Source organism: Staurois parvus, unplaced genomic scaffold (assembly GCF_062004578.1).
Source record: "Staurois parvus isolate SC_StPar_1 unplaced genomic scaffold, SC_StPar_1.0 ptg000257l, whole genome shotgun sequence".
Taxonomy (NCBI): domain Eukaryota; kingdom Metazoa; phylum Chordata; class Amphibia; order Anura; family Ranidae; genus Staurois; species Staurois parvus.
In genome coordinates, this window is record NW_028318053.1 from 454,236 (window position 1) to 466,402 (window position 12,167).

General features: G+C 39.0%; 1 protein-coding gene across 7 annotated transcripts in view; it reads left to right on the forward strand.

Annotated features, from left to right (window-relative positions):
- Positions 1–12,167, forward strand: part of ICE1 (interactor of little elongation complex ELL subunit 1) — a 304,724-nt gene that overhangs the window by 88,724 nt on the left and 203,833 nt on the right. For 6 of the 7 annotated variants that reach the window (XR_016313265.1, XM_089681035.1, XM_089681038.1 and 3 more), the window contains 4 exons: positions 641–717; positions 7,755–7,792; positions 10,872–10,954; positions 11,062–11,227. Coding sequence is in view for 6 of the 7 variants with exons in the window: in XM_089681035.1 (XP_089537161.1) it covers positions 641–717; positions 7,755–7,792; positions 10,872–10,954; positions 11,062–11,227 (364 nt within the window). In the remaining variant the exon portion in view is untranslated. The remainder of the gene's footprint in view (positions 1–640; positions 718–7,754; positions 7,793–10,871; positions 10,955–11,061; positions 11,228–12,167) is intronic. The other variant, XM_089681037.1, reaches the window with a different exon arrangement.

Sequence of the window (12,167 nt, forward strand, 5' to 3'; positions counted from 1 at the left end):
GACCCGGAATAAGAGAACTGCTGCAAAAGTGACTGCATGCAGAGTTTGCATTCACTTTTGCAGCAGTTGTGTAAAATCAATATCTGTTCATCTTGCCAAAAATACAGTGCTGTCTTGTGCACTCTGCAGTGTTTTCCCAAGCAATCCTGTCCATTTTGTGAGCTACAGGAAACCTCCCACGTGCCATAATGATGAGGAGAGGGAGAGGCGTTTAGTATTCCTAACATACTTTCTGTCCTGGAGGGACAATGCTACTTCTCTTTAGATGCAGTATAGTGAGTGAGCATTGACAGAGTATTCCTAGCAGGATCACAGGTGAAAATAATGGATAAAAGTCTGGGAAAAAAAGAAAATTAATGCAGTCGCCAAATTGAACTGGTGGGCTGAGATGTATTAAAAGTTTGTTCTTTTATTTTGATTATACATTTAACAGTTAGAAACCTTGCAGATCCTAACCCTTCTCTACTCTTTCTAAAATGAAAAAAAGAAATGTCCTGATAGGAGTAATGGATTGTGATCTCGTTTAAGCAGGATGCTTGGTGTTTCTAAATTGTATCCCTATTTTACTTGATTCACAGCATTTTATATGTTTCTTCATGCCTTTTCTTCTGTATAACATGTTATGTTTAAAACTTTACAGTCTGCGCTAGACATTGTTCAGCAGTCTCAGCTGGAATATATCGGAGTGAAGAAAGAGTGCAAAAAGTGTGATATAGTGTATGTATTTCCTGCTTATTGTCTTGAAAAATGTACTGTTGTATTGGGCCTGATAAATGGAATTTACTTTACAAAAAACTGTCCAAATACAAATATGGAAGCTGCTAGTACTGACTTTTGTGAATGTACATAATCCAAGGCTGTTTTCGTTAACTCTGCTTTATTATTTAGTGATGACCTGGGTCAAGCATGTGCATATTGGGTGTCACAAAGTTGTTCTTCGTCAGATTAAAGCTCAAGTACATTTTCAATTTAAATCTGCTAATTACATTCCGAGTGCATGAAAGCAGGTTTAAAATCCTTATAGTGCATTTTCTTTAGAAAGCAGCCACAACCTTTGTAGAAATGCATGTCCCCTGCCAGCATGCTGCAGAGAAGGATCATTGTTCTCTGCGTGGAAGCAGAGGTCCAACACATCTCCTTTTTGGCAGAGCTCTTGAACTTCTCAGTCAGCAGGTAAGCAATAAGAGTTTTATAGGTTTATACAGATCCAATATCAGAAAAGGGTGTGTTGTACCTCTGCAGAAAGGCCAATCCTGTGAGCATGTTTCTTTCCATGCAGCATGCAAGGACATGCTTTTACATTCAGGCTGTGACTTAGGTGTCTGTGATAAAGGAATTATAAGACTTTGAATACCTTTTTGTTTTTTGGTCAACATTTTAAAACCTTATATTCATTTCCACATTTAATTTACATAAGTTGTTTCTTTAGGAAAATCCAAAAGGAACTGTTCAAGGCTAAACTGAACTGGGATTTGAAATCTGTCTTGGGTGGGATCCCTAACCTATGTGTCTGGTATAATTCTTGGGTATTCTAAGAACCTGAAATTGCACTTCCGATTATTGTCTTATCCTTAACCATACAGTACTATGTACAAGGTAGTGATAGATGATGGACCTCTTCTCCCTCATAAAGAAGTTTCTATGCTTAACTAGTACTTATTTAATTATAATCTTCAACCAACACTTCACTGCCTTTTAACAATAAAACCTGTGCATCCTTGGTAAAACCTTTGGAAGTATACCTGGACTTCATGCTGTGGATACTGCTTGGGTGCTCCCCTTAGCACTATGCATGTACTGTAGTTAATCACAGGGTGCTATACAGGTACAGGGCTGTGATCAATTGCTATGGTTCCCAGACCCTGAGGACTCCTCTGGGGGTATGTCCTATTTAGGAACCAGCAACATGCAAAGGTAAGACAGGTTTGTCCTGTTATAGAACTGTTACTGTAATCCTATAGAAAGTATGAGTTTTAATATCTCCACTACTTGCTGTACACCTAGGTGTTGCATCGCAGCAAAGGCTGCAATATTTTCATCACTTCTGCCCAGTGCCCCTAGAAAATACTTGGGTACTTTCTTCTCCCCTGTTGGCAAGAGGACTTCGCTACGGAAGGGTTGACACCTGGGTTGCTGTGTATCCTGCTCTGGACATGCTTACCCCATTTCTGCACTCTGCTCTGTGAGTGTTCCACAGTGGAATATCTCACTGATGGCAATGGTGGCAGCCAGACGCAAGGGAATCGTGGCAAGAGATCAGGCAGAAAAACGCTCTGCCAATAGGCTGCAGCGTGACGTTTCTTTCCTTGCACTGGTGTAGGACCCTATTTCAACACCGGTTTCTGCATCAGATTCTAGCTCTGTCTCAAGTGGTCTATCTGACCATGGCAGATTTCTGTGCAAATGTGACAGAATTTTTCAGACAACGAACAACCATTTTTCAGTCTTGTCCAGAGCCTAAAGCACCAGTCCTATTATATACTCACTTGGCCACTTTATTAGGTACAACTTGCTATTACCGGGTTCGACCGCCTTTTTCCTTCAGAACTGCCTTAACTCTTCATGGCATCGATTCAACAAGGTGATGGAAACATTCCTTGGAGATTTTGGTCCTTATTGAGGTAATGTTGCCTTTCTATAATCTTGAACAGGTCTGCCCATCCTCCTCTGACATCAACAAGGCATTTTCGTCCACACAACTGCTCACTGGATATTTTCTGTTTCTCTGACCATTCTCTGTAAACCCTAGAGATCGTTGTGCATGAAAATCCCAGTAGATCAGCAGTTTTTTAAATACTCCTAGCCCGTCTGGCATCAACAACCATACTACAATCCAAGTCACTTCAATTACCTTTCTTCCCCCATTTAGATGATCAGTTTTAACTTCAGAAAATTGTCTTCACCATGTCTAGATGCCTAAATGTATTGAGTTGCTGGCATGTGATTGGCTGATTAGCAATTTGTGTTACCAAGCAATTGAACAGGTGTACCAAATAAAGTGGCCATTGAATGTATCTCCACCTACTCTACCTGAGTCGGAAGTGGAACTACCTCCGTTAGAAGAGGTAGACATGGAAAACTTTGAAGAAGACCCTGAGGTGGTGTTGAAGGATATCCCATAAGATTTCTCTCCCTCATACACATGATGCTATTACTTCATGCAATATGCTTGGCAGTGTCTGCATTCTCTCCGCTGCTGTGCCCAAATGCCTTAGTATAGTTGCACTTGGTTTTCTTCAGTCTAGCCTACCCCCTCAGGGTACTAAGGAACCTGCAAAGACATTCTTCATTGATGAACACATAGAATGTCAATTGATAATGATTGGGTTTCTCCTGAAAAGGTTTTCACCCCTCTGAGAATCCTTGCCAAACTGTCTTGTTCTGAAACAAACCTCTTACTGTGCCTATAGAAGATGTTTCTTCATTTAAGTATTTTGTAAGCAGAAAATCTGAGACACTTGTAAAGGCTTTCTTTACTCATGCAGGTCCAGCTATGCAACCAGCTGTTGCTGTAATTTCTGGTGGAACACTTACAAACACTGCCTTCTGCCTGTATGATGTGTGTAGAACAAATAATGACACACATTTCCAGAAAATGGCCCTCATTTCTGTTCATGTGCACGGAACCCTACGGTTGAAAGCCAGGTTAGCTTCACGGAGGAAGTCTCTGGGGAGGAACTTGACAAGCTCGTAAATGAGGAAAGGTCCTTCTTCCACAGCAGAAGGCTCCCTAAACCCCCCTCTTCAAGTGCCTCTAGCGTCTTAAAACGCAGAGCTTCACACTGTTTTCCTAAGGCTTAATCCTCAAAGCCAAAATTCAGCTGTTTGGTATAAACACAAACACCTCTCTCTTCAATGAAGGGGTACCCTCTCTCCTTAAAATGGTGGGACATTTGTTGCATTTTGTATTCCTCTGGGTCAAAGACGTATGGGTCGGTGGTCACAAATGGGTACAAATAGTTTCCAACTCTATTCCCTCACCGTTTTCTCTCAAAGAAAAATTTGCCAAGGACATTCAGATTTAAAAACTGCCCTTTACCATCTCTTGGGCCATGGAGTGGTTGCTCCAGCCCTCTGGAGGACAGGATCAAAAGATTCTATTCAAACCGGTTTGTGATACCAAAATCCAGTGGGGGGTGTTTGTCCTGTCCTGTGCCTAAAATGCATTCACAAGTTTTGATTGGAACCTGCAAGATCAGTAAGTGCCTCTCCAAGGCAAAGGTATTATTTGGCATCACTAGACATTCAATATTGCTACCTCCATATTCCCATTTACCACCTCATCAGCGATTCGCAGTAGGAGACAAACGCTTCCAATTTTTTGCACTGCTGCTTACCTCTTCCTGGTGGGGTTGTCATGGGCATTCCGCATTCAATTGTCTTGTTACTCCGCTTTGTAAGGTCACCACCTAATCTTCAGTTTATACATTCTCTGAATTCTACCAATATTACACTAAAGTTTTTTTTTTTTTTTTTTTTTTTTTTTTTTAGTGCACACAAACAAAATATATTACCTATTTTAGTTAAATATAGATGACGAGGTTGTGTTGAGTAAATCGATGCCAAATATGTCAAGCATTACAATAGTGTGCACTCCTGTGGAACAATAATAAAATAGTGTGCACTCCTGTGGTATCTAAAACTGCTAACAGGCAATGCTTTAAAAGCCCTTACAGGCCACCCATCTAGATTTAATCATACAGGATGGCCCTAGAATTATTGCTCTTACTTACAGCATGCACAGCAATGCCTAATGTGTGGTGCAGTCGTCATTTTCCTACATAAGTGCCCTGAAGCATGTGATTATGTTGGGGGTGGGGGTTTTAGCAAGCTTTTGGTCTTAATTGATTTTAATGTTACTTTTTTTTCTTTCTATCACATAAGGAACTGACAAGCCCTTATAGCTGTTTATTTTTTAGATGCATTTTGGTGCGTTTTGATGCTTTTTTAATTTCATGAAATAGTTTTGTGTTATCTTGGCTTGTATTCCTTTCTAAACGCATCTTAAACTCGCCATGGATGCATTTTGACGTTTGTGCAGTGCGTTTGCAGCATGTCTACTTTGACATCAGTGGAAGTGGCAGAGCCTAGCAAAGGACACATGTTGGGTCAATTTGATGCAATGCAAAAGCAACCATGGCGTACTCAGGCGAAGATACATTTAACCCCCACCCCCCCAATCGCCCTCCCTCCACCCTCTCCACAATGTAATGTGTAAGCATTTCCTTCTTCTCACTGGCTACAGTATGGGCAGCAGGCAGGTGAGGCAAACTTAAGCTTCCACGCTGCGCCCGGTAGGAGAGAAGGCGCAGTGTTAAGGAATAGAAGACAGGTATTTTAACAACTTGATTACCAGAGCTATTTTAAAGATTTTTGTATTTAGGCTTTAAGACTACTTAAAAATCCCAAAACGAAGAAGACACCGTAAAGAATAAAAAGTTGGTAGTTAATGTTACAAGATATTAGCACAGTGGTTTATGAAAAGCTTAAATGCAATTTATTACCCAATTTTCAGTAAAATGTAAAAGACGAGGTTGTGTCCAGTAAATAGATACTAAGCATGTCAGACTTTAAAATTGCATGCGCCTGGGAAACGGTGAAAATTTTCAATACCCTATATTTATATTCAATACCCTAAAAGCCCCTACAGGTCATCAGTTTAACAACTTGTCTACTGAGCAGTTATACCCCCTTCGTGCCCAGGCCAATTTTCAGCTTTCAGCGCTGTCACATTTTGAATGACAATTGCGCGGTCATGCAACATTGCCCATATGAAATGTTTATTATTTTTTTCACACACATAGAGCCTTCTTTTGGGGTTTTTTTTTTTTTTTTGCACTATAAACAAAAAATGTGAAAAAAAATTATTTGTTTTTATTATAAAATTTAGCAAACCGATAATTTTTGCTGATGTGCGTTGATGAGGCTGCACTGATAGGCAGTACTGATGGGCGCTGACTGACGGCACTGCTGGGTGGCACTGCTGGGAGGCATTGCAGGGCACTGATCATCCGTGCAGTTCTGCTCTGTGACAACTGCCGGTTATCGGCAGTACTTTCCTTACTCTGTAACAGGAAAACTGGAAACTGTATTTACTCCATGATCTGCTGTGTCCGTAGGACACAGCGATCATGGAGATCGCTGGGTGTGCGCCGCTGGGGTGCGCGGGAGGGCTTATTCTGAGAGGACATCATATGACGCCCTCTCAGAACTGGATAACCATGCTGTAGCCGTCATTCAGCTATAGCGCGTTTACCAAGTGGTTAAAGTAATGCAGGAACTCTGGTGCTAAAATTGTTCTCACTCCAATGTGTGCGGTTTCCTGTGTAGGCACCCAACGCAAGCATTTTTGTATGCAGAATTATTAAATATCTGAATCCTCCACAAATGGCTGGGGATTCAGATTGTACTGCCCACTCCCCACCAGCTGGCGCCATAAGGCGATTGCCTAAGCCACCTTATGGTTGCACTGGCCCTGTCTGCATATTTAAAGACTTCTAGGAAGGCAGATAATAGAATATGAGAAATGGTGAGCAGAACACCCCCAAGTTGCTATATTTAATAGCCACTTGCCGACCACGATATGCACATATACATTGCTGTTGGCAAATAGTTTACCAAGGTTGTGGATGAAGATATCAGCCATAACCGCAGTATTTATTTATTTTTATAGCCGTGGCCGGCTTTCTCATGAAAGCGGCTCATTAGTCACTGAATCACTCTCAGTAGCAGCTGGCGGGGACGTACCCCCCTCGGTGTTTCTGAGGCTTACAGTTTTTAACTGACTTGCCTGAGATACGATCCAACGGTGTGGCCAGCTGGTCAGAGGCGATGAGAGACTCGATTGTCCCTGATCGCCTCTATGGCCTTGAAAGACCAGAGCTATGTCATGACACCTCAATTTCGGTCCGGGGTGGATATAGACAATTTTTTTTTTTTTTTTTGTTGACCTGTCATACTTACTTGTATTACATGGGATGTTTAATCCTTGTAATATGAATAACAGTGTTAAAGTGTAAAAATAAAAAATATTTATACATTTTGAAAAAATGAAAACGCCCCCATTCCTGCGTGCTTATGCGCAAAAGTGAGCGCATACGCAAGTTGCACATGCATATGTAAACGGTGTTCGTAGCACACATTAGGTATCGCTGCAAACATTAGAACAAATGCAATAATTCCATGGCTAGACCTCCTCTGCAACTCTATTCAGGTAATCTGTAAAAAAATTTAAAGCGTCGCCTATGCCTATGGAGATTTTTAAGTACCATAGGTTGTCGCTATTCCATGAGCATGCGCAATTTTCAATTTTGACAAATAAAATGTTTTTGTAATTCATTAAAATTGAATTTTTTCCAAAAACATTGTGTTTGGGAAACTGCTGCGCAAATACCATGTGACATAAAAAAATGCAACTATTGCCATTTGATTATCTAGGCTCTTTGCAAAAAAAAAAAAATAATGTTTGGGGATTATAAGTAATTTTGTAGCAAAAAAATACTGATTTAAACTTGTAAACAAAAAGTGCCAGAAAATGATTGGTCTTCAACTGGATAGATATTTTGTCAGTTTGTAAAGATCGTAGCTGGCTGCAGATTGAAATGGAAGGTAATTTTCTTAACAAAAAAAGATTCCTTTTAATGTCAAAATTACAGTTGTTATTGCAACCCTTTACTGTTTTATATTGAACTATACATTGTCTCTTTTTGTTTAAATTTTTGTTAAATGTATTAATACACTGTTACTATTTATAGAAAAAAGAAACATCAGGCAAAATTAAAGAAATCTGAAGGTAATGTCTGTCTCCTTTTTATAGATGTTTTTTTTCATCTATACTTTTCTCGTCTACGTCCATTTCATACATATTTGTATATGATTGATACATTTATCACTTTATGGATAGTTTCTCTCCAGTGTAAACTGCATATATATTTATGTAAGATATAAACACGTATAACTATGTTGCAGTCAGCTGTTGCTTGAAATTACGAATTCTTTATATATGACTGAATGTATATTAACATTGCTTACTGTATTCATTTCTCTGGTATCCTAATTGTAATAATAGCTGTTTGTTGAAAAAATGTTTGTAACTGTTAGGACAACTTTATTCTTTTCAAAAAAGTAAGTATGTGTTCTTCCCGCCACTGCCATTTAAAAAATTGCCATAGTTTAAAACCTTTTCAAGACCGCATTACCTATGTATGCGTTGCAGTTTTGAAGTGGTATAGCAAGGTTATGGCTGCAGCTGGATGCCATAACCCTGGTATTAAACATTTTCCTCAGTCGCTGCTGTTTCTACTAAAAGTAATCCAAGCAGCTGATTAAGTACTGGATCACTTTTAGAAGCGGCTGGGTGGGGGCGCCCCCACCGCTTTCCAATGGTTTTTGGGCTTACCCGCCTGACTAGTGAGCACAGGAACCAATCCGGCGATTCCAGCGGCTGGACATAGAGATTAGCTGAGGAAAGATGGCGTCAGTTAACCTCTATGACCTAGGAGGACCGGAGCAACATCATGATGTCACTTCCAGTTGAATGTAAATATGGGCATTTTTTTAGATATTAGATCAATGTTTTTTTTACTGATCTAATGATTTTCATTGCAGAGGAGAGATGTGGGGTCATGATTTATTGTTATCACAATGGATGTTGCGATGTTTAACGTCTTCCGGTCCGCCCAATCTACATTGACTGTGGACAGAAAGCAGCACTAATGCAGGCAGATGGTCCTGAATGTCAGCCTGCATTGATGGCTAGTGCGCACCCCGGAGTCCAGTGATCAGTGTGTCACCCGGATCACATTACTGCTGTGTCGCTGCCATACCCCACACTAGCGTCCTGATCACCCCCATAACCTATAACAGCGTTCTGATCACTGCCATACCACACACCTGCGTTTTGATCCCCATACCAGCATCCTGATCTCTGCCATACCCCATACCAGCATCCTGATCACCCCCCTACCCCATACCAGCGTCCTGATCACCGCCATACCTCATGCTAATGTCCTGATCATCACTATACCAGCGACCTGATCACTGCCATATGCCATACCAGCATCTGGCATTTTAGGATCTCAGCTGATCATGTTTCAACTATATATCCCATAGATTTTAGATTCTATAGCTTTCACACAGCCTAAATAATATAAACTGTTTTGGGTTATTTTTACCCCAAAAATGTAGCAGATCATTTTTCTTCATAAATTTAGGCCAAAATGTATTCTATTTGCAAAATTTTATAACAAAAACTAAGCAAACAACAATTTTTTTTCAAAATTTTCGGTATTTTTTTCATTTGTGTAGCAACAAATAAAACCCAGTGGTGATCAAATACCACAAAAAAAGAGCTCTGACTGTCTCAAAAAAAGGATACAAATTTCGTATAGGTACAATGTTGCATGACTAGTAATTGTCGCTCAAAGTGTTATATTGCTGAAAGTTAAAAATTGGCCTGGACTGGAGGGGGGGGGGGGGGAAGTGTCTGGACTTGAAGTGGTTAAAAAAAAAAATAAAGGGAAAGTGCAAAAAAAAAAATTTAGTTTAATAAAAATTTTAAAAATGAAAGGGCCCTCATCCCCCCATGCTCGTGCACAGTGACACACACGTAAGTAGGTCACGCTCACGTGTGTAAGTGATCACCCCACATGTGTGAGCTATCACCATAAATGTCAGAGTGAGAGCATTAATTCTAGCACTAGACCTCCTCTGTAACTCTAAACTGGTAACCTGTAAAGGCTTTTAAAGATTTGCCTATGGAGATTTTTAAGTACCATAGTTTGGCGCCATTCCACAAGAATGCACAATTTTAAAGCATGACATGTTAGGTATCTATTTACTTGGTGTAACATCCTCTTCCAATTGTTAAAAGAAAATGGGGTTATATGGTGGTTTTTTGTTTTTTTTTTCTTTTTTTCAAGTGTATTTTTTCTAAAAAAAAAAAAAAATGCATTTGAAAAACCGCTGCGCAAATCCCATGTGACATAAAAATTGCAATGAACACTATTTTATTCTGTAGAGGCTCTGCTAAATATATATATAATGTTTGTGGATTCTAAGTAATTTTCTAGCAAAAAATAATTTTTGTGTGCAAACAAAAAGTGCCAAAAAATACTTTGGTTTTTTTTTTAAGTGGTTAAATAATTTTTGCAGCAAGCACATGTGTAGTGTTTTGCAATATAAATATTTTCCCTTGTGTCTGGTTTCCAGGAAACTGATTTTAGAAGGCATACTGGATTTAACCAGCATAGGAAAAATAAGTAATAGGCCCAAGTGCAGAGTTGGGAAAAAAATACAATAGAATCTGCAGATTGCACAGTCTTGCAAGTCCTCAGTTGGTTGCTTCCTTAAATAACGCACTACAGAACCTAAAAGAAAAAAATCTGAGACTGGCAAAAAAAAATGAAAGGATAAAATTGCCAAAATAACATGCCATTGGAGGGTAGACCACCCCCTGGAGTGGAGTTTTTTTTTACCACCCCCTTAAGCTGCAAAGGCAGCTGTATGGGGGTATACACCTGCTCTGGCTGTGATGCTTTGCAGTTGCAGCATGGAGGGGTGGGCTTTTATGGGTAAATACAGGCAGCATAACACCTTATCACCACCTGTCATATGCGCTCTGAAAAGCTATCCACTACAGATTGCTCTTCAGAGGGCGACACATGTATAAACAAGCCCTTAACTTGTTTTGCCAATGTCCATTCTCCTGATGCATAAATGTATGTACCGTATATTTTTTTTGATTATCATGAATGTTGATGTGTAGAATGTTTAGATATGTGATTCAATATCCAGAAAATATTATATGAACATGATGGTATTTGTGTGTGAATTGATAACCAGGAAACATTTTGATTTATTATTTTTTTAAGAGTTTGCATCAAAGCATATCAAACGTGTTAAAAAGTTGCAACAAGAGAAGAGAATCATTGAGAGGGAACTAAAGAAAATGCAGGTAAAATGTGCATGTGCTAACTTTTTTTTTGTTTAGCTTTAATCTTTGTGTTGTCCTTAGTAGCTAAACTGACAGATGAAAGCAGTAACCTTTACTTTCGTTTACAGAAAAAACTTGGTGATGTCCAGAATAAAAGTAAGAAAATTTTAATATTTTTCCTTTTTATGTATGTATTTTGTTGGTTAGCTGTTAATCTTTTTACACTCTCTTCAGCCATGAAAGATGCACATACCCAAGTTGCAAAAGATCAACCAATTGCGAAGTTAGATAAAAGTAAGTTATAGATCATGAATATATTTTGCTTATTAAAAGGAAAAATTGCATAATGTATATGTGGCATTGAAATGGAACCTAGACTTGTGTAATAAGTAGTGTAAAGGTAAAAAAAAAAACAGTATTTTTCTAATCTATATTCTGATACACTTGGCTTCTATTTGATTGGCTAACATTGCCAGCACTGTGATTTTTCTTTAAAAATTGTCTTCCCATCTTGGCAAGATATCGGTTAGTGTTTGATTGGTAGCTCCAGGCATCATTATGTAGACAGTGCATGGGAGTACAAGGTGAGGTGCCATAATTAAAGTGTATTTATAGCCATTTTTAGCTTTAAATAAAGTGAGCAAAGAGGTTATAACCTCAAGTTGCTATTGCTCCCAGGTTCCTGTGTCCCTTCTGGAAAATGCATTATCTTTATGGAGACCTTTGTCACTGGGACAGAAAGCGATCAGAAATCTGATATGTTAGTGGGTTTGAAAGTGAAGAGGTTATTAAAGTTAAAGTCTTGTACAATAGAATAAATATTTGAAAGTGATGATTGTATTGTCAGATGAAAACTGTACTGATTAACCAGTTGCCCTCCAGAGGATTTACCCCCCTTCCTGACCAACCCATTTTTTGCGATACAGTGCTGCGTTACTTTCACTGACAATTGCGCAGTCATGCAACGCTGCACCCAAATTAAATTTACGTCCTTTTTTCCCCACAGATAGAGCTTTCTTTCAGTGGTATTTGATCGCCTGTGCGGTTTTTATTTTTTGTGCTATAAACAAAAAAAGATTGACAATTTTGAGAAAAAAAACAGTATATTTTTTTTTCTTTGCTATTCAACGTGTCCAGTAAAAAATGTTTTAAAAATCGAATTTCGTAACAAATTTAGGCTAAAATGTATTCTGTGACATGTCTTTGCTAAAAAAAAATCTGTATACATGTAAAT